The sequence below is a fragment of the Zalophus californianus genome, chromosome 5 (genome assembly GCF_009762305.2).
Source record: "Zalophus californianus isolate mZalCal1 chromosome 5, mZalCal1.pri.v2, whole genome shotgun sequence".
NCBI lineage: Eukaryota > Metazoa > Chordata > Mammalia > Carnivora > Otariidae > Zalophus > Zalophus californianus.
Window position 1 is genome coordinate 21,569,195 of NC_045599.1, and position 22,896 is coordinate 21,592,090.

Sequence of the window (22,896 nt, forward strand, 5' to 3'; positions counted from 1 at the left end):
GAAACCTTAAAATTTAAACAAGTCTCCAGTAACAGCTCTGGAATAAAGTATGACTTTATGTGACACTGGTCCCTTAGTTTCTCTCAAGTCCCATCATTAGCCCCTCTGATCTCTGCTTAAATGCCCTCTCTTCAGAGAAGCCTTCCCTGAAGGATTAGCTCTGGTCATTCTTCCCCCATTACCCTGTTTTATTTTTTCTCATAGTACTTGTTGCCACTACGTTCTCTGTTGACTGGCTGGCTGGTTGGTTGGCTGGTTTGCCTGCCTGCCTCCCCTACTAAAATATAAGGTTTCAGAGAGTGGTCTGGACCTTGTCTTGTCCTCTGCTATCCCTTCTGTGTCTAGAACGGTGCTGCACAAAGGACCTCAATGTACAGTTGTTAAGGAGCTAGATCGATACACTTGAGTTGGTTGTTGCTCTGAGCACCTTACTCTGCAGTCTGTCAATGAACACAATGTCTGTAATGATGGTTGCTGTTGCAGTCAGCCTTGCCATCTGGGGATCAGATTCGGAGCCCCATGCTTTCTTAGTCCTGATGCACACTGCTAACCTCTCACGTGCTAGGAGATGCGGCAGGAGGACGGAGCTCTCTCTGCTGGGTGCTGACCTCCAGGCTCTAACAGAACTCTCCATGCGTGCTGTGATTTCAGCTTGTCCACCTGCTCACTGGGGCCCAAACTGCATCCACACGTGCAACTGCCACAATGGGGCTTTCTGCAGCGCCTACGACGGGGAATGTAAATGCACTCCTGGCTGGACGGGGCTCTACTGCACTCAGAGTAAGCGACCAGCCTTCTGAGGCTCACCAAGGGGAGCCACCGCCAAGAAGGATGCAACCTCGCCCTTTGCATGCCCGAGCAGAGCTCAGCCAGGACTCCTGGCATTGGAACCTTTCCTCTCCCTGATGACCGCTAGACGTTTAAATGTCTCTGTATGGTTACGAGCTGTCACGTTCCAAGTTTTCTGTCTGTATGTCATATCAGGACACTGAGGTGGAGCAGTGCTAGATGTGATGGTGTGCGGCTTCTCTCCTAACTCTTTTTTTAACCAGACCCCGTTTATATGCACCCAACTCCCTATCATTTATATGTACATGTTTATGTGTGTGCATATATATGTATTACACATACATACTGTTTTTAGTATGTGATTCCTTTTATATGAAGATCAAAAACAAATCGATCTGTTAAGATTATTGATTGGGAAGGTGCATGGAGAATGATGAAAATGTTCTATATATTTTTTCAAATTGGGGTGGTGGTGACGTGGATGTACACCCTGTCATTTATTCTAACAGCACAAAGGTTGGGGTAAGTGACAGTGACTAGAAGGCAGTGAAGATGACAAGCCTCACTCCCTAACCTAATGCGTGCTCTTAGAGAAGAGTGCATTCTGTGGTCCTCAAACTTGAGCGAGCTTCGGGATCACCAGGTGGCTCGATACACACAGTCAGCTGGCCCCACTCCCAGAGTGATTCACTGGGGCTGGGGTGGGACCTGAGATTTCACATTTCTGACAACTTTCCACATGGTGATGCCAGCCTGGGATCATGCCCTAAGAACCACTAGTTCTTTTTTCCATTTTATTTCCCATAATGTCCTAATCGTTTCTTCTTCTATGAGGTTTTTACCATCATAGCATATAATGTGCAAAGTACTCCACAGCTCAGCACTGTTGGGAGGAAAAAAGATTCTTCTCTGTCCTCTTGTCTTCAAATGAATAAAGGAGACAAGACAAGAAAGCACAAATTATGGTTATTACTAATGAAAATTTATAATTTATTCTTAAAAAAAATTTTTAATAATAACATAATTTTAAGTCACAGAAATGAGCTGAGAAGGAAAGATGGATCAGGAATTAGACAATTCTTGTTGAATACCAATTAGAGAACATAATTAGAGAAGAGGTTGTACAAGAATTTTGGAACTTTCTGGAAGGGGGTGTAGACCTTGAACCATGATTCGAAAGGGAGAGTTGGCTAAGAGAGAGCTTGTCTCGAGCATATTCTGCCAAGATTGTACATGCAGAAAGGTTTTCGAGCTCGTTAGAGAAAAGTGCTTATAAGTTATTATTTATCATCCCAAAATTTGGGTCTACCTCAATCAGAGGACCTTTTTAAGTGGACGTAGCAGAAGACGGTGGGAAGAACGCAGGGTCTGGAGCCAGACTTGCCCGCGTTTTTATCATGGCCAGCCTGCCACTTGCTGGCTCTGTGACTGAGGGGGCCCTCGGGGCTTAGTTCCCGTCTACAGGTAGGACTACTGTGCAGATTCAGTAAAAGGACGCATGGAAAGCACCTGGCACGGAGTAGGTGCTGGATAAAAACATGGCGATGGCAGTTGTCCATGCATGCTGATCTCTGTGCTGTACGTCTATTTCTTGAGAGTTGAACTTTCATTAAAAGCTCTCCAAGAAAAAGGGAAAGTAAAAATCCCATGTGATACTTAGAAATGGCCCTAGACGCAGGCCGTACTGAAGCTTGCATTAGCCCAGGGAGCCCTGGAACACCCTTGCTGGGCAACTGCTGGTCCGTGACAGCCCACAGGCCTCATGCACGTCCTCAGCCCAAAGGCCCCAGAGGTCTGTCTGGGTTTTGGAAATCATGCAGTGGTGTAAGGTTTGTTGCTTTTTTACAAAGCACCTGTGAAGTGCAGGGGTTTTTTGTTTTTTGTTTTGTAAGTTTAGCATCCTACTACACACCTTTGGTGAAGGAGCCAATATTATCTAAGTTAGCGACAGATACAGGGACAGAGCTATAGTGAACTTAGAGACGCTCTGTACTATAGTAAAAGCATACATGTGATTTTAATATAAAGCACTCATTTCGGTCCACGGCGCTTGAGTCCTGGAGTCTAGTAGTTGAGTCAAAGAATACAAGGAAACGCCCCCATACTTCTATGGGGTCGAAGGCATGCTATGCTAGAAGATATTCGTCTTGTCTCTGGGAGCACCAGCAAGGGTTAAACTGTCAGGTGTAGAACTGCTCTGCTTCCCGCTCATGAATTATGACCTCCTTGCAGGAGCCCCATCCTGGGACTTCAAAGAAGCCTTTGTGACAAGCTGAGATCTGCGTTGTTGTCTTTATTCACTCTCCAGTGGCTCAGCGTCCTTCAGGTTTAAACACAAACAGTTGGAAGCAAGAGCGTTTTTCTTGTTCCCTCGGCAGCCTCCTGACTCTGCTGTCCTTCCCTCCCCAACACAGGATGTCCTCTGGGGTTTTATGGAAAGGACTGTGCGTTGATATGTCAGTGTCAAAATGGAGCTGACTGTGACCACATCTCGGGGCAGTGCACCTGCCGCACTGGCTTCATGGGGAAGCACTGCGAACAGAGTGAGTATGTGAGCGTGACACATCGAGGTGGTATTTTCCCCTAGAACCCGTTTTCCTACATGCCTGAAAAATATGAAGACAGGACCTGCAACTTTTAAGTTGTTTGAACTGATGGCCGGTCACTTCCCGGCACAGCTGACCCATTCCCCTCCCAGAGACCTGGCCACCTGGGTGTCCTTGCTGACAGTCTTTTCCCTCAAACTTCTTCTGGGTAAGTAATCAGCGCTCTGGGTGGAGGGGGTGTGGCTCCAAGGATGAAGACAGAATTCAAGTTTTCCATCTGTTCACCCTGGCTCTCTCTAACTCTCCTGCTTATTTTTGGAATGGGGCTGCTCAGAGCTTTACGAGCCAGGCAGGTTTTCTTCGTGGCAGAGACAGAGCCCGGAGTGCACCCTGGACGAAAGTGCATTCTCTGGGGCCAGGCTGAGTGCATGGGGGTGGGGGCAAGCGGGCTCCCAGCCCCACTGTGGGTGTAGAACCAGGTCCATGCAAACTTTGCCCCCCTTCTGACAACTTTCTCTAGATAGTACTTTTATACTGTTTCCCCTAGCAACTTCACATCTTAATCTTTACAACTTTCAAGACAATATATTGCCTTAAGTTTTTTTGTTGTAAGAATTGCACTCCTGAAGAATATGCTCTGTTGCAATTATGCATCTTTGTCTTGCCATTTTATCCCCTACAGCCATGCATCTGTAGGGTTATGAGAAAATTAGTTTCGACTGAGTATTTCAAAGTAGTCTATTGTTCCTTTCCTCTGTGACTTTCATTCAATATTCAGAATAAATAAGTAGGGTCTTAGAGCTGTATGGGGTTCACCCTCTTATCACAGATGGCAGGAAAGGGGCAGGACCTTTCTTGCTTATCAGAGGGGGCGCTCCTGGGAAGGATGCAGCAAAGATTATATGGCTGTAGGAGCAATGTGGCCTGGAAAGGTGAATCAGCAGAGCAGGACCTTGGCAATAAACGATCACCCTCTTCTCCACCCCAGCAGCACCTCACAGCACCTCTAGACAGCTAGGTTGTCTTGGTTTTGTGTGCTGAACTCTCGAAATATTTTTGCATACGTTCCTATCTAGTACACAACAGGACTGACCTCCAGGAATCCGCCTGGACGGAGATGACCCAATTTGAGTTTTGTACTGGTATTCATTTCATCCTGAAACCCATACTGAGTCATACAATTGCCTGCACATCCCTTGTGTATGTAAATATTGTGCATCTGTGTGTATAAATGTCTAAACATATGTGCACATACATGTATGCATAGAAACCAGAACAAACTCTAAACTGACTTTCCCTTGGAGGCCAGACCGGTTATGGTCTTATTAAATAAAAGCTGCTTAAGTCCTTCCCTGATTACTTTGAACATCAAATCAAAATGCTCCTATTTTTGTAGACCCCTCCTGATGCTCATTTGTAAACAGAAACACTGGGTTTGACAGAGAACTCCAATAATAATAGCACACTGCCCCCTGCTGCCCACTTTGCAGAAAACATCAGTATTTGGGGATGATTTTTGGATTTGACATGCCTATGCTCTTCTTTGAAACCCACACCCAGCTCTTATGAAGAGTGCATCATAAAAATCTCTCCATTTTAGTCTCTCAGGCTTCAACCTGCTCCTCCCAATTTTGAGCCATTCTATGGTAAATGAAGTTCTCACCTAGAACATTAACAAAACATGCACCTCCCTTGTCCCCTGCTCCCAGCTAATCCAAGTCAGAATGTGCCGGTAGGAGGATCACTGAGCCTTCAGTACAATGCTCATGTTCTCAAGGATGCGGCTCTGGTTTATACTTTTCAGTCTTCTGTCCCACCGTTTTGCCTGGTGGGCTCATCTCAGATTGCCCTTGCCGATGATCCTCATCCGTCCCATTGGGTTCTACAGACTCTCTACTTACCCCTCAGGGAAGTGGGTGCATAAAAGCTGAAGGAGTCAGGAGCTGTGGCCAGGAGCTCAGTCTCTGGCCCTGTGCCTGGGAGCCCACCAACGAGTCGGGGAATTCTGGCCAGCTCTAGGACTCCCTGAATGCTTCTGCCTGCACAAGGATGCCGTGGAAGGCCTGCCCTCTAGACACACCAGGTCAAATAGTAAGAGACGGCCTTGCCCAGCTACCCAAGGCTGGCGAGCTTACATTGGACTTTCATCTCCTTCACAGAGTGCCCTGCAGGAACGTATGGCTATGGCTGTCGCCAGATATGTGACTGTCTGAACAACTCCACCTGTGACCACATCACCGGCACCTGTTACTGCAGCCCAGGCTGGAAGGGGGCACGATGTGATCAAGGTAAGGACACGAATGCCTCGCACTGTGTAACCGCCACGTACCAGCCAACATTAAGTATTTGCACCTACAGTATCTGATGTAATCCTCCTCAGGACACTGCAAGGTACAGCTGGTTATTTAATTGCCAGAAGGATGCCTTCTCATTGCTGTCCTTCGGGTGAGGAAATGAAAGCTCAGAGAGGCTGAGTGATTTGCCCAAGGTTGCACAGCTAATATGGAGTACATAGCTGTGTGTAGGTCAGGGCTTAGATGCCAGGTTTGTCCGATTCCAAAGCTCATGAGCTCTCCAATGTGCCTAAACATGTTTTCACCTTTATTGAGGTATAACTAACCTATAAAAAGCAACACGTGTATGTTGGTGTGCTACAGATAGACACACACACACACACACACACACACATACATATATATACGACACGTATAACGTAAAGTGTACAACCTGATAAAATGTGACATTTATACCCATGAAACCCCAACCACAATAAAGATAGGGAATGCAGCCATCACTCCCAAATGGTACCTCATACCCTTCCCTGCCACCACTGCCCCCTAGGCCCCAGGCAACCACGGATCTAGTTTCTGTCAATCCGGATGAGTTTGTATTGCTTAGGATTTCATGTAAATAGAATCACACTGTGCTCTCTTTGGTCTGGTTTTGTTTGCTCAGCATAATCATTTTGAGACTGAACCGTATTGTTGTATATATCAATGGTTCAGTTCTTTTTATTGCTGGGTAGTATTCCATTGCATGGGTATATCAAAATTTGTTTACTTATTTACCTCTAGATGGACATTTGGATTGTTTCCAGTTTGGGGCTATTATAGATAAAGCTCATATGAAGAATAGTGTATCAAGTCTTTATATGGAGATATACTGCCATCTGTCTTGGGTAAATTTATAGGTGTAGAATGATTGGCTCGTCTGGTTAGGTATATGCTTAACTTTTTAAAAAACTTGTGCCCATGGTTTTTAACTAGGGTGTGCATCAAAATAACCTGAGAATAGTTGTCTTATACATAATCCTACATGGGCAATTCTGATTCTGGGGTGGATGGGGCCTTTGAGAAAGTTCTTCTGATAGTTCTGGAGCATGGCTCCCAGAGAGCTCCTGGTGTGTGGGGCTTTCCTCAGGAGGTAACACTCACACAGGCTCTAGGGGCTTTAGAAAATTCATATAATGTTGTAGGTGCCATCACCTTAAAGTGTGCACTATAGAGGCATACCTAGTTCATTTCCTTTCGTTAAGTAACTTCTACATTCTCGTGATTTGTATTTGTCCTGACAATAGGATGTTATATTCCACAATCACATCATTATGACACACGCCTTGTGATCACACAGCACTGGGCTCCATGCTCTGTGTTTCGGAGCAGGCTGTCTAATAAGGAAGTCTAACCCTCAGAATCATAAAGTCACAGGGACGTTTGAGCTGGAAGCACCTGGTTGGAGGCCAGTTTCCTCCCTTATAGATAGATGGTGAAACTCCAGGCTAAGTGCTTAAAGGAAAATTCAGGATCTCTGGGTCAATTTTTTTAGGCACCCAGTTTCTTGACTCACAGTTCATATCTTTCCTGTCCTCATTGGATGGAATGCGAGAAAGAATTATGTAAAGCTACAGTTTAAATGTTAATGAGTAAGCTTTTTGGGTGATCTTGTCAGGTGTTACTAGGACAGACCTTTCTGTCATAGAAAATAACTGCATAGAGCAATATCTCCCAGGGTAAAAAGCCCACTAAAATTAGGATAAGGCAGCCCCATCTCATCTTGGACCAGATTTACAATGGAGTTATCCTTGCTTAGAAGGACAATTACTCTTAGAAATGCTAAAGATAGATATAAAATTAAGTTAAGCAGTTGAGGCATTTAGAAGTTAGCCCTTCATAAGCTTACTACTGCTTAATAAATAAAGCATGGTAAAAACTAGATAAATCATTACCTCCGATGAATTCCTGGTCTGGTCTAAGTGTTTATTTAGTGTTTTCATGCGAGAAGCTCCCAAACCCTACCATGAAGTCTTTGGGTTCAGGAAATCCAGTCCCATTTTTGAGGCTTGGAGCAGCCTTTTTCTGGACACAGATGAGCCAACAACATCCGCAAATGAAGAATGTTTGTTTTTCCTTCCTGCAGTTTCTAAAAGTTTCCAAATTAACCTTTCATGAACTGAAAATATCCCAGCAGGAACCCAGTGGGAGAATTTCGTAAATAGAGTTCAGACGTTTACCCGGCACCCTGTTGTCCTTACTCAGATCTCTTCTCCCTTTGCTAGCCGGTGTCATCATAGTTGGAAATCTCAACAGCTTGAGCAGGACCAGTACGGCTCTCCCAGCTGATTCCTACCAGATCGGCGCGATCGTGGGCATCATCATTCTTGTGCTGGTGGTTCTCTTCCTGCTGGCCTTGTTCATTATTTATAGACAAAAGCAGAAGGGAAAGGAATCGAGCATGCCAGCAGTAACATACACCCCTGCTCTGAGGGTCATGAATGCAGACTATGCCATTTCAGGTAAGACTGCTCCCTAGAGCCATCTTACTCCTAGAGAAGGAAGGTTTCATCCTGGTTCTTTGAAACTGGGGCTTGTGGCTGGGCTGTCCGTTGTTGCTATCCATTAGCCTTGAGGAAAATTTTATGTTTGGAAAAGATACATTGTTATGGATGTGCTTTATAGGTCAACAGTAGCAAAATCATCACTGTTGTCTTCCATGAGGGTTTTTTTCTTTTTTAAAGATTTTATTTATTTTTCAACACACAGAGAGAGAGAGAGCGAGAGAGAGGGAACACAAGCAGGGGGAGTGGGAGAGGGAGAAGCAGACTCCCCACTGAGCAGGGAGCCCGATGTGGGACTCGATCCCAGGACGCTGGGATCATGACCTGAGCCGAAGGCAGACGCTTAACCACTGAGCCACCCAGGCGCCGCTTCCATGAGGGTTTTTAAACTGGATTCATTATGAGGTTGCTTTAGACTTGGGGAATTTCAGCCTGGAGGAAGATTTGCTGGGCACCGAAGCTTTTGTCATATGTCGGGGACTGGGAGCGGGGAGGAGGAGGCACCCATAAGTGTGGTAAGGTCATGGTGCAGATCAGGGACGAGAACCAGGTCTTCTGTCTCTGGCCTTGGGCTCTTAACAGAGTGCCTTCTAACCTGCCCCTGGGCCCATACAAATCATTAAGCGCAAAGTTATGGAAGAAGCAGTTTTGTCGTATTAGCAAGAACCAAAGCTGTTCTTTAAGAAAACTCTTTAAAATCTTTCTGTCACATGTCCCCAGAAATGTAAATTTTTAAGCGACATGCTCCTTCATCAGAGGAAGTAACCATTTAGGGGGGCTTGGGTGGCTCAGTCGGTTTAAGCGTCCGACTCCTGATTTCGGCTCAGGTTGTGATCTCAGGGTTTTGAGATCGAGCCCCACATCAGGTTCTACATTGGAGCATGGAGTCTGCTTAAGATTCTCTCTGCGCCCCCCCCCACACACACACACATGCTCACTCCCTCCAAAAGAAGAAGAAGAAGGAGTAGAAGAAGAAGAAACTACTTAAACTAAGGAATTTGTACACAGTGTTTATTATTTTGGGCAATTACTGGAGGATTTCAGATGGGTTACATGTTTATAAATACACAGATTCTAGGGGAATACTTAAAGCAGCTGATTTGCTTAATAATGTGTTTCTAGCACAGAATATTATGGTGAGAGCTTAAGTGTCTAAAAAAAAAAAAAAGAGGCAGGTTATGGCAGAAGTAGCTTCAAAGTGATGGCTTCCCAGGTGTATGAGCCCCAGAGCAAAGAGGACACTTGCAGTTTTCTAGGAGGCAGGTAGGGAGGCAGACACCTGCTGCTCCTAGAAGCTTTGTTGAGTATGCTGGGCAGGAGCGGACTCTGCCCAGCCTGTGATATGGAAGCGGTACAGACATTTGTTCTGGTTATTTGGCTTCCCTTTTATCCATGCAGACTTAGGGGAGCCTGTCGCCTTCACCGTTTCCTTCTTTTCTTTACAGAAACCCTTCCCCACAGCAACGGGGGAAGTGCGAACAGCCATTACTTCACCAACCCCAGTTATCACACGCTCACCCAGTGTGCCACATCCCCTCATGTCAACAACAGGGGCAGGATGACCATCGCCAAGGTGAGAGGAAGCGACTCCCAGGCCCTGCAGGTGCACAGGGGAGAGAGCCGACAGGAAGGAGCATGCAGGGAGAGCTGCTGTGGGCCAGATGCGGCTCTCGGCCCTTTATATCTCTTATCTTGCTGACTGCGTATTAGAATCTCAAGTTCACTGGTGAAAAACCCGCGCAATGGGGAGCGTCATTCACTTCAAAACAGAGCTGCCCAGTTCGTGAGGGAGGCGGTTGCGGTCCGAGTCACGGTCTCCTTGTCTCCAATTTGCACTGGTGCCGGCGTAGTTCTTTGGAAAAATGTTTCTAATTACTGCCTGAGGTTTTTTAAAATGATGTCTCAGAGCCAACCTTAGCAGACTCCATCCCGGGTCTTTTCCTTTGTCTTTTCTGACCACCTGACTTCTAGTGCCCTCTTGGGCCCACCTGTCCTTTCCTCCCAAAAACAAACTCCATGTGAGGTTTAGGTTGAACTACACTTTGTGTAGGTCAAAAGTGATCAAACAGAACCTATGTGCCAAGCATTTCTAACCAGTCTGCAAATATAAATTCATCTAACCTTCACACTGATCCTGTGACTCAAGAGTGATTGTTATCCTCGTTTTATAGGCACCCAGAGAGGGTGGGCACCCAGGGATACTCCTCCCATACCACTCACCTTACCCCCCGTCTCCTCGAGAATCCTCGGAAATCCTAAGCATTTCTTCCGATGGTCCCAAATTATATATTTCCAATCTCCATTGTCTCATTCTAGCTCTCTGCTAGAAGAAGACCAAGCTAATCAAATTAATTCCGTTGCAATTAAGCTAATGCAGCTGGATTTTAATTATAGTGCCTAATAGTTAAATAGCACTTCCCATGCCCTAAAGACTTTCGTGTCCATCATTGCGTTTGTTCTCCTACATATTCAGGGAAGGAGGCAAAGTACATAATCTTACCCTCACGTTTATTGCTAAGAAAACTGCTCAGAGTCACTGGTGACTCATAAAAAAATCATACAGTGTTTGACAGGAGAGCTCAAACCAAGAGTTTAACTTTTTTTAATTCAAAGTTCCACGTACGTTAACTCAAGTAAAGTTGAATGGGCACAGAGCAACTAAGCAAAATGAAGAATTTGAGGCAGTAGGGGAATCGTTGGGGCCAAGGGACATGTATTCCTGCTGCCCTTTAAGGCCCATCCGATAGTCACCTCTGCCCTCCCCCCCCCCCCCCCCCGCATGGCCTCGTTGAAGAACCAGCCCTTGATCCATGCTACGGACAAGCTTTCCCACATCTGTAACACTGTGTTCTCTTTTTACATCTTTGACGGTTTATATTCTTAACAGTCGAAGAACAATCAGCTGTTTGCGAATCTGAAAAATGTGAATCCTGGGAAGAGAGGCCCAGTGGCAGACTGCACAGGCACACTGCCGGCGGACTGGAAACATGGTGGCTACCTCAACGAGCTTGGCAAGTTCTTTCCCAACATCCGTCTTCAACAAGCTCCCTTATCTTGTAGCCCCCTCAGATAGTCATAGATTTATGATGTGCCAAAGCGATCTATTGGAAATATGCATGAAAAAAACCAGAATGATAGAATTATACCTAATGTCTATATGGGGCTTATTACTGTCCTACTTGCTTTATTCATCCAACAAACATTTATTAAGGTCCTAGGGTGTGCCAGGAATTGATAAAAAGAGACGAGAATCTCTACCTGCTTGTAGCTCCCATTCTAACTCTACAAATATTAATTTACACGATTCTCACAAGTACTCTGATAAGTAGGTACTGTAATTATCATCATCATGATGTCCATGTAACAGTTGAGAAACTGAGTCACAAAGAGGGTAAGTCTCTTGAGAAAAGTCTCAAAGCCTATTAAATGGTAGAGCCGGGATCTGAATCCTGTCAGGGTGGTACCAGGGTGTGCATTCCCCTTTGCTCTCTTTTAATACGGGCACCCATACTTGAGGGCCCCTTCCCTGAAGATATTAACAGGAAGATAGTAAGTCGGGGCTTCTCGAACATTTTGGAATCAGGACCCCTTCACACTCTTGAAAGTTATCAGGAATCCTGAAGAGCTTCTTTCATTATGTGTTATACCTATTGATACCATGTTACAAATTAAAACTGAGACCATTTGAAATAGTTATCTATTGCTTTGTTTATAATAACAGTAATCTAGTATCATGATAACGTAAAACACATTTTTATGAAAAAAATAACTACATTTTCTAAAACAAAAACAAATTAGTGAAAAGAGTGGCACTGTTTTACATTTGTTGGATCTCTTTAACATCTGGCTTCAGAGAAGATGGATTCTCATATCTGCTTCTCCATTCAGTCATTGGTGATCCCACACTTGGTGCAGCTCTTAGACAACCACCACGCACTTGAGCGAGAACAAGAGTGAAAGAGACAAGTAATGTCATTGTATTATTAGGAGAATAATTTTGATCTCGTGGCCCTCCTGAAAAGGGGGCAGGACCTCCTGGACCAGCCTTAAAGAGCTGCTGTGGTACCCCACTAAGTGAACTGTGCCATCGCCAAGCAGTTGCCCCTGATTTCAGGGAGGCACTTGATGATGCCGTAACTGATATGTGCATTACCTTATGGGTAGCAGACCCTTTCATTTGCATTTATTTGATGGTAGGGTGGCTGGGAAACCCATTTAAATTTGAATTTCAGATAAGCAACAAATATTTTTAGTATAAATATATCCCAAAGTTGCATGGGGCATACTTACCCTAAAAATTATTTGTTGTTTCTCTGAAATTCAAATTGAAATTTCCTTCCTTTGTTTTTATTTGGTGAATCTGACAACCCTACCGGGTGGACCCTTCCATAAATCTTGGTTTTTTAAAGTAATAAACTGGGAAGCACAGAGAGGTTGCCCAGGATTTCATGGAAGGAATAGGGTAAAATCGGGTCTCAAAGTTCGTCTTCCAACTACTCCTCCCCTGATCTTTCTGGGAATACCATATATGCCGAATCACCCGAGCCAGATGTAGGAACTAATCCTTATGGGCTCTGGAATCCCCTATTACTATAGAAATGCAAATGTTAAAGTAGGAAAATGAATACAAATTCTTAACTTCTATCTGCATTCTATATCCACATTATCAAATAGCTGTGCATTTCTGAACACAGTCAAATTATTTAGATACCAGATTCACAGTATACTTATAGGTCAAATCATTTAACATCAGAGATTTTTTTTTTAAGTCTACATTACATTAGTAATGTAGCTCCAAGAAATACATGAATTGATATTAGTAAAGCACTACCTGGGGTGCCTGGGTGGCTCAGTTGGTTGGGCGACTGCCTTTGGCTCAGGTCATGATCCTGGGGTCCCAGGATTGAGTCCCGCTTCGGGCTCCCTGCTGAGCAGGGAGTCTGCTTCTCCCTCTGACCCTCCCCCCTCTCATGTACTCTCTCTGTCTCATTCTCTCTCTCAAATAAATAAATAAATTATTTTTTAAAAAAAAGCACTACCTGGCACTAATGAGAACAAAGTTCTCCTCTTCCACCTTCACCTGCTACACTTGGTCCAGACTCTAGAACACAGTCATGGCAGTGGTCACATATAAACTTCTCTGCTTTTTGTCTCAGTAAGAACCACCAGACTGATTGTTGAGAATGTAAAATCTTCATTGGAAATTCTGGGTCTCCTTCATGTGTTTCCATCCAAGAGCAATTCTGCATGTAATGTCCCCTTACATTTGTTGCCCAGAAAGTCTTCCTTTACAAAGGACACACTATGGATGTCTAAGTCCTTGGAATATCCCAGCCAGTAAGAGTGTTTCTGTCTACCACACTATGGATAAGGCACACTATGGATGCTGAAATGTGTAGGTGTTTGACATGATGGCAAAGTTGTTGGGATGTTGTCTGAAAGAGCTCTGAACCTGACACAAAAGCCCTAAGGTTGATTTCTGGTTCTGTTCTATGACACCGGGCTCATCAACCCCACGAAGCGGATCAGTTCATTTGTGAAACAGAGACAGTGATCATGTTGTGACTCATTGTACGAATTAGATTAAGCCAAGCATTTGAAAGCATCTATCCAGGGACTGGAACATATGGGAGTTTATATGAGGAAAACCGCCTGCTCCCTCATTAAAACAGCCCACAGAGAAAACCTGGCAGGGGTACTGGTATGACAGTGCCACTCTTGTTCCCTAATTTACTCTCCACCTCAGGCTGCTCCTCTCCTTAGCCTCTTGGGGAATGCTAGCCGTTGCACAGTTAAGACCAAGACAGACAATTAACAAGATTTTGCTACAGTTTGGAGACAGCTGAGTGAATCTGGCAGAGTAGCAAAGACAGAGTTCCCTGATAGGGAGTTCTCAGAACCCCCAGGTCCTACCCACCTTCATGTGGTCCCTTTACCAAAGTCTGGGAATCCCTAAGACTACCCTCAGGATCCATAATTCCACAGAAAGACTCATAGAACTCACTGCAAGCTGTCATACTCATGGTTAGAGTTTATCACAGCCAAAGGATACAGAGGAAAATCAGCCAAGGGAAGAGACACAGTGGGCAGAGTCAAGGGAAGTTCCAAGCCAGAAACTTCCAGTTGTCCTTTTCCAGTGGAATCATGGAAAGTGCTACCTTTTACTGGTTATAGTATATGACAAGACGCATGAAGTATTACCAGCCAAGGAAGCTGGCTTCAGCCTTGGTGTCTAGAGTTTTTATGAGAGTTTGGTTAGGTCAACATGGTTGACCACCCGTGTGGTTGACCTTTCAACCGGCCCATCTGGAGATGGAGCTGACACTAAGTGGCCCAAACCCCCTCTCATAAATCACTTTGTTACATTATCCAATGTAACCCTAGGCCCCAGGTAAACAAAAACACTCTTACTGGGTGGGATATTCCAAGGACTTAGAGATCACCTCCCAGGAACTAAGGGCAAGGGCCAGACCGCACTTTGATTAGGTTAATTCACTATTTATCCTTATCATGCCTCCCTGCATAACAGGGCACCTTTCCCACCAGCTGGGAGCTTGGCTAGACTTCACAGTGCAGACCCAAGACAGGAAAACATTCTCAGAGAAAGGAGGACATTCCTATTTCCTGTCCCACGATATTAGACACACCCTCTCCCTTTAAGGGATGCTCCCTCTTCCTTCACAAAAGTATGTCCCCCAGGACATCCTAACTTGAGTCTACTATCACTCTAAGGGGCACATGCACAGTGGCAGGTGATCGTCTTCTTACCATTCTCCTACTTATTGAATCAAATATTCAATATTTTACAATAAAGTCATTACTTTACTCTCTGTTTCTAATGTAAGTCTATAACATTCCATTTAAAAGATCATGGAAGAGGCCTTGGAATGCTTGCATGTAGACTGGAGCTGGGGTCATAGGACACTTTTAGTGTTACAGTCACTGAAACACCATTCATTTATACAGCACCTCAAAGTTTACCATGCCTTTTCGTGCGCTCTAGTTCACTTAAGGATCACACCAGCCCTGTAAAGTTTGGAAGGCAGGTTTTGTTTTCTTCATTTTAGAGATAAGAACATTGACCCAGAGAGAGTTGAACATCTTGCCCAAAGTCATGTGCTGAGCGAGTGATGAAATCGAAGTCCTTTGTCTCAGTTCTAGTCCTGGCTATGTCCTTTCCACAGTGGGACCTTGAATCAAGTGTACCAATTCATCCATGCCTTGTTTTCTACCTGTACTGATCAGCCTTTCCCAAAGTCACTGTAAATGAGCAGGAGGATGATCAGAATGATATATATACGTACTTTAAATTCTAAGTGCTGAAGACATCAAGCATGAGCGACCTGGTGCAAAGGTTTGAAAAGCAACAGGCTTGGTTATTTCCTGCAGTGGGGAGATAGTGGGTGCCCAAACCATCCTCCTCCATGACCTTGGAATATTAGATGGGTTTTCTCTTGTTTCCAGATCTCACTAGGGATTTTTTTCTTCTTTATCACAGGAGCTTTTGGACTTGACAGAAGTTATATGGGAAAATCCTTGAAAGGTATGGTGTAAATTTAAGGAAGAAATACATCTATCAGAACCATAATTTTAAAAACAATTTATTCAGAAATAATTGGCTAAACAAGCAAGAGTGGCAGTGTAGAGAAAATGTACAGTTGTTGGTGTGGTTAATTACCCCACCAAACACACAAACATGTTTGACTGAGGTCAAGAGCGTGACCATAGGTGCATGGTGTTAGAGCATAAGTCTAGGGGAACAAAGATTTCTGTTTGCTGGGGAAACACTCATATTTCTTTGAAAAGATGTAGGACTTACGGAGAGAGAGAAATACACACACACACAAAAGGAAATAGCAGGAGAACAAGAGCTCAGCATGGTTACATGAATAACTTCACGTGCCCAGTCCTGAGGTTTTACAAGGAAATCTCACATCACAAAAGCCTCCCTCAGCACCATGATAGAACTTTCTTGTGCTCCCAGGGGTATCCACAGGTGGTTTCTTGACTGAAACCTCTGAGAATTCAGAGACTATTAGTAAATTGGAATGGAATTAATTTTGTGTGTGAAACAAAATCAAAATGAAATCAAATCCACAATGTTCACATTGATACTCACCTGAGAGGGGAGCTAAAATTACTTTAAGATGGGTAATTTTATAGCAGATTCTCTCCAAAATAAGTGGAAATGTATGGTGTTGTTGTCGGTATATGTAATTATAGAAATCTAGCTACAAAGAGAAAGAAGTAACCTGTCCGAGTAAATTACCCCCAAGAAAAAAATTAATGTCCATAAAATAGCATTTGCTTTTCTCCCCTATCTCTCTTTACAGATTTGGGCAAGAATTCCGAATATAATTCAAGTAACTGCTCCCTAAGCAGTTCTGAAAACCCATATGCCACTATTAAAGACCCACCTGTACTTATCCCGAAAAACTCAGAGTGTGGCTATGTGGAGATGAAGTCGCCAGCACGGAGAGATTCCCCCTATGCAGAGATCAATAACTCAACTTTAGCCAACAAGAATGTCTATGAAGTTGGTGAGTTCCCCTAACCAAAGGAAGAACCTAATATAGGAATTTTTTTAAACAGTTTTAAAAGTCCTTGAGTATACGATAACAGTTTGTATAAACATTATTGAAGACACAGGTCCATATTTTCAGTGCCACCTGTGTTTTCAGTGACCCTATTAATTGGTGTCAAATAAATTTTTAAGGGAAAATGGCATTTAGAAAATTTAAAGTAAATTTTCCTTATCTCTCACCTGGCCGTTCACCTTTTGTTTTGTAACCATAGTGACTATTTGAGCACACCTGTGGAATAGCATATGTCTCACATTAGCTCTTGTGTTGAGTTAGCCTAAACAAATGGTTCAAGGGCATGAAACAGGTGGTTCCATTTCCTGGTTGCATATTCATTACGTTAATATAATGCTTTTACAGGATTGAAACATTTTATTTTTAAATTTGTATGATATGTTGCTCATATTCTTGGATGTGAATGGGATGGCAATTAATAAGAATTCAATTTAAAATTAGAATTGTTTTGATTGCCCCTTACAAATACCATTTGGGGCTGTCACTGGGTAGGTAGAGTAGGGCTATGTATTTTAATTTATTTTTCCTCTCTTCCTCAAATTTATGATTTAAACTTTAAAAAGTTCTCTATTACTTGTAAATGAAGTGGCTAATTTAACTCTAGTCACTAGTAATTAATTTATGCCACAGACATGTCACTGAAAAGATGAATAACTATTCTTAAAGAATTAAGACAGCTTTTAAAAAAAAATGGAAGGTATAGTGACCTAAGTTTATTTTTAAAAGTCAGGCACGATCCCCCTTTGAGCCATCTGGTAAACCCAACACTTTAACGTGGGCACGCAACTGTAAGCCTGGGTCCTGAGTCCTACAGTGAACTTGTTAAGTGTTTCCATGAATTGAGTTACCCTGCAAGGACCTCAGTCTTCTCACCTACGGGATAAAGGATTTGGACTAGATTACCTACAAGGTGCTTTTCAGACAATGATTCTCATCCAGGGTTTCTGTCTGGTCCCTGGATGTCTTCATCCCAACCCTACAGTCACATTGTTGTTCAGAACGCCGTTGTGTGCATCAGCTGGTCTAACAGCCATAGAGTAGCCACCTCCATGTGATTATAAAACCATCCTTTGTTTCTTAAAATAGTGTTTCTTTACATTTTTGGAAGTGCTCCTCTTATATGTTTGAGATTCACAAGAAATGCCATATTCTATTCTGTTTAAAATATTCCATTGCTGATAAATTAATGTGTCCCTGGTTGTCACAGAACCTACAGTGAGTGTTGTCCAAGGAATATTCAGCAATAATGGGCATCTCACCCAGGATCCATACGACCTCCCAAAGAACAGTCACATCCCTTGCCATTATGACCTGCTGCCAGTCCGAGACAGTTCCTCCTCCCCCAAGCGAGAGGACGGTGACAGCAGCAGCAGCATCAGCAGCGAATGACACCAAAGGACGGCTCGGTAGCCGCTGGAACAGTTTCCAGAACTGCACTTCGGTTCTTCTCCATCCTCAAGTTTGCCACCTTAGGTGAATGTTAATCTACTTGGTAGGCAACTGTTGGACATGAACCAGAAAGCTCAAAGCTGAGGCTGACTGACCGTAGGTCCTCCTTATACAGGTGGCTCGGAAGGAGATATCAATGTGACTTCCTCTTCTTCTTAGTTTTAGAACTGCACTCGTGAAGCGCGACTTCCTATAAAATCTGGGCTAAAAGCATGAACATGCGGAAGTCCTTGGGAGGGAGTCATGGGGTGCGGTGGCTGTTGACAGTATGGCTTGAACGAGTGCAATTTCAATATTTTCTTTCTCATTTGCATTGCAGAGCTGTACTGAGGATTGTGCAGTTTGTCATAAAATCTAGTGTGAATCACCAAGCGTGTAGAAGAGAAGGGGCATATTATCGAGTACTTATGTTTATTTTTTTTCAGCTGGACTCAGAATTATAGGGATAATATGAACCCAGGAAGAAATGTTCTGTCAAGTGGCATACCTGGAGAGACTTGGAGTAAACTCTAGAATTGGTTAGCACATTTAAATATGAAAACTTTAGACCTTTTTTAGGATGAAGAAATGAAAAATTAGAATTATTTTAGAAATAGTAGAATTATTTCAGGAATCAGTATACAGGTGTGGCCGGCAGAGGGTTGTCTTCTTCGACCCTTGGCCCACTTTTGATCCATGAGGTCATTCGGATCACTGTCCCCATCGTACATATTCACCACTTAAGGTCCATAACATATCAATAATTATTTCATAAATATGGAAATGAAATAGTTTTATTTTTGAGAGACTGGATTGAACAAGTGTATAATGATTGGAAAAGGTTGTAAATTTTAAGTGTAAGAAGATGCTTCGGTTTTGTAAACCATTAGTAACACATGCTGTAATATAGAATTAGAAAGTTTTGATTAATTTTTCCCTAGAAGTGACCAGAATATTTTTGTGCATATTTGAGAAAAGGGCACTTTCCTTTTATTAATTGTTGATTTAGAGAAACTATGCTTAAGCTGGTCTTTTGCATTGCTAATATGACGTGTACCCCATTTTTCATTAATTTGTATTTCCATTTTTAAGTTGTATATTCTATGTTTTGTAGTGCTTGGATTGTTAATGAAAAAAATTATATTATATGTCCATTGTTTCTTGTATTATTGCCACTTATCTTTTTGCTTGATAAAAATTCATTGTTCTTTTTTCCTTTTGGAGGGAGGAGACATAAGTATATAAATCAAATCTATTAAAAATCGGTCATTACTTAAATAGTAAAGTAACCGTAGGTGAATGGCTTATAATTGAACTAGAGAAGCTTTTTAATATTCCAAAATGGAGCTCCTTTTGATCTGTGGGTTCTGAGTCTTGGCTAAGCCAGGGGGTTAGGGGAGTGAGGAGCTGTTGGTTATTAGCAAGTACCACAGATTGGTCTTACTGAAGACCTTCATTGGGATGATCCCACAACTGATCATCCAAACTGGGACACTTTTGAGAGTAAATGAGGGCATTATTAATATTTAACCTGCCATGGGCTTAAATCTGGACTGTCCCAAGCAAACCAGAATGGATACTCAACCTGTGCACACCTGTCACGCACTAACGTTTTTCACTTCAAGGTGGTTGTCTCGAGAATGCCAACCTGATGCAAAAAAGCCAGTTTCTCTTTGACTTACCTGAGCAAGCGGAAGGGCTGAAATGCTGCATGAGGAAGCAACTTCATGAGAGAAAACTGTGGCTGTGAATCTTTAAAGACAGGAAACCCTATGTGGTGTCTCAGTGAATCAGCTGACATATATGTATTGTGCACCCGTTCCACCGGTAGTATATATACATAAGGCATTGTCCCTGCCAGTTATCAAGTTGGGGTATCCAGTGAGTTCACATCACACACCTGCCCCCATGGTGGTGATTTGGTCAGGGAGATGATAGAACAAACCCACCTCGAACATTCACTCCTTTGGTGGTTGTTTCTTGTTGAGAACCCCATAGTTAATTCAAGGACATATGGAATTACTTGGAACACACCTTAGAAACAATTGATTCATTCCAACAGTTACCCTTTTGCTGACCCTTGGCTTAAGGGGGTGGGTAGGCATCTAATTGAGACACTTGTGGGTCACTAGCCACGAAAAGTCCTTTCTGGTAAGAAAAAAAGTCTTTTTCCTCTTCTCGTTTAAGCATCATCTCTTTACTGTTCCATGATACATTTGAGTCTCCCCATAACATCCCCGATAGAGTTAAAAAAAATTTTTTTTCTCATTACACTACAAAAAAAACAAAACAAAACACCGAAACCCTGAAAGCTTCCTGTGCAAAAACAAGAGCATCTCAAGCAGAAAGCCTGAGCAGCAGATGTGGATTCCGAAGGGGCACTGACATCCCTCCCTGTGCATTCTCTCTGGTAGACCAGTTGCTCAGGATTGATGCTGTTCTGACACCACATTTGTATCAGAGGCGATACAGAGTTTGGCGATACAGTTGCTCACCAGAGTTCACTCAAGATTTTTCAAACACGAGAACACATATAACATTTTGGGTATTGTAAAAATGACATAGTGTATTTGGAGAGGTATAGTTGAGAAGCCAAAGCTTCCTAGATATTTTGATCCAGGTTTGGGTAAAGAGAGAAATTCATCTGTTGGAATTAAAAGACAAAAGGACCTGGCAAGTTTGTTTTCCGCCCCCTGAAATTGCCACCTTTGGATCCTTCCAGATATGTCTAATGTAATTTAATGGTGATGTAATTCTTTATACACCGTGACTCTATTCTCTTGACCTTTGAGCTCATTCATTGGGACGCTAAAATTAACTTCTTCCTCATATCCTACAGTGGTCAGAGCAGTGAATGAGCTTGGCAATACCAAGGAAAAGCCATTCACATAGGAATGTCAGCCAAACTCTTCTTTCCCTAGAGGATGATATGTCAGGAAATTTACAAACTATTTGTATTTATATATAAATACATCAAAAGTGGCCCAGCTAATAGCTTATGTACTTGCTGTAATATGGAGAATATGTTATTTATAGTGAATTATATGATAAGGAATATTTCATAATTATTTACAATGCTTGCTATAATTTCCTCTCACATGCTACAGTCATTATACCAAGAGAGCATGCAATGTGTTTAGCATTATCTCTATGGTAAATTATATTCACCAATTTTAGGAAAGCCAATGTAGAATTTTATAAGATAGTTATAACCTATCCCAACCAATTCTATTAGCACAACCACTGTGTGCTGTGAGAAATGCAAACCACTTTATGAAAATGTGGTCATTCCAAAGAGCTACAGCAGTACTTCACAATTATTGGGGGGTTTTAAACCATAAATATTGAAAAAGTTGCATGGGAGTATTACACTACTAACTCATGTCAACATTAGAAGTCCAGTTACCACTTAGAATAAGACGAAGTCAAAAAAATTGCATTTTAAGGTTATGTTTTTTAAAATAACAAATCTCCTATCTTCAGTAATGTCTTTATTATTCCAACTCAGTATTTAATAGATATTTTGATCTTAAAGGCTTTACGTCATTGAAGTGTATACAAATGTGCCCGTGTGAGTCACATAGTGTGGATGAGTGCTTATTTCTTCACTAAAGATGTACAGCAAACGACCCTTTTAGGGTCTTCTGACCAGTGGTGACCTAACACCGGGTCTGCTTGTTTTCATTCAGTATTTAATCCAGGCTTCCTTTTGATATGAAGAAATCGCAACATATATTTTTAAAAGGAAAAAAAAATCAAAATACGTAAGAATTTTCCTGATTGTAGCAAACACAAAAATGCTTTCAGTGTGAAAATATCTCTATTTTCCAAAGATGGTAAACTTTGGTCAGTATTAGCTCACGTTGTCATTTATTATCACCAAAGGAGGATAGATTAATGCAATAAACTTTCTAATAAAAAAACCTTTAAAGTAGTGTTTATTTGTACGTCTGATTCAATTGTTAATGAGAAGTGAAAACCTTATGATCTTACTGGAAAAATTAATATTTTTTCACGTGTAACACCGTAGCACTTTATATAGGCACGTAAAAACAATTGCATTTTATTATATTTAACTGTTCACATATCTGCTTTCCCTTCAGACTGCTTGTTCTTTAAGGACAGAGGCAATATTTTGTATATATTTGGATTCCAGCAACCCCGGTTAGTAGCCGAGAGTCAAGTCTTCTGTATAAATAACTTTAGGTCATCTTACTTGAATTTGTTTCTTAAATCTTGGTAGCTTGTTAATTCCTTATTTTATAATTAAAACATTTCTGGAGCATCCACTTTATAGCACTGTGTTCCAGAGATCAAGTATGAATAAAACATTGCTTCTTCTCTCAGTTATTGTTTATTTACTGAGGGCCTGCGTGCCAAGCACAGTTGGGGATGCAAGAAAATATGATACATGAGCTATTTTAAAGTAGCTCATTATTTAATTAAGGAAATAAATCATTTTACTAGCCGTGTGACTTTGGTAAGTTACTTAACTTCCCAGAGCCTTTGTTCCTATATTATAATATGTTGGAAAGAATGGTACCTATTTCATAGGGGGTTCGTGAGAATTTAATAACTTTATGCATACACCACACCTACTTCAGGGCCTGACACATAGTAGATAGCTGGTAAATGTTAGCTATCAATGCTATTATGAAAAATTAGCTAATAACTGGAGCCATTTTATAGTAACCAGATGAGT

The 22,896-nt window shown here is 42.4% G+C and overlaps 1 protein-coding gene across 5 annotated transcripts in view; it reads left to right on the forward strand.

Annotated features, from left to right (window-relative positions):
- MEGF10 (multiple EGF like domains 10) overlaps positions 1 to 22,428 on the forward strand; it is a 164,640-nt gene extending 142,212 nt beyond the window's left edge. For all 5 annotated transcript variants that reach the window (XM_027607064.2, XM_027607061.2, XM_027607065.2 and 2 more), the window contains 9 exons: positions 652 to 780; positions 3,204 to 3,332; positions 5,495 to 5,623; positions 7,891 to 8,127; positions 9,615 to 9,742; positions 11,057 to 11,180; positions 15,668 to 15,712; positions 16,503 to 16,709; positions 17,974 to 22,428. In XM_027607064.2, coding sequence (XP_027462865.2) covers positions 652 to 780; positions 3,204 to 3,332; positions 5,495 to 5,623; positions 7,891 to 8,127; positions 9,615 to 9,742; positions 11,057 to 11,180; positions 15,668 to 15,712; positions 16,503 to 16,709; positions 17,974 to 18,155 — 1,310 coding nt within the window. In that variant the 3' untranslated portion in view covers positions 18,156 to 22,428. The remainder of the gene's footprint in view (positions 1 to 651; positions 781 to 3,203; positions 3,333 to 5,494; positions 5,624 to 7,890; positions 8,128 to 9,614; positions 9,743 to 11,056; positions 11,181 to 15,667; positions 15,713 to 16,502; positions 16,710 to 17,973) is intronic.
- Positions 22,429 to 22,896: the final 468 nt, after the last annotated feature.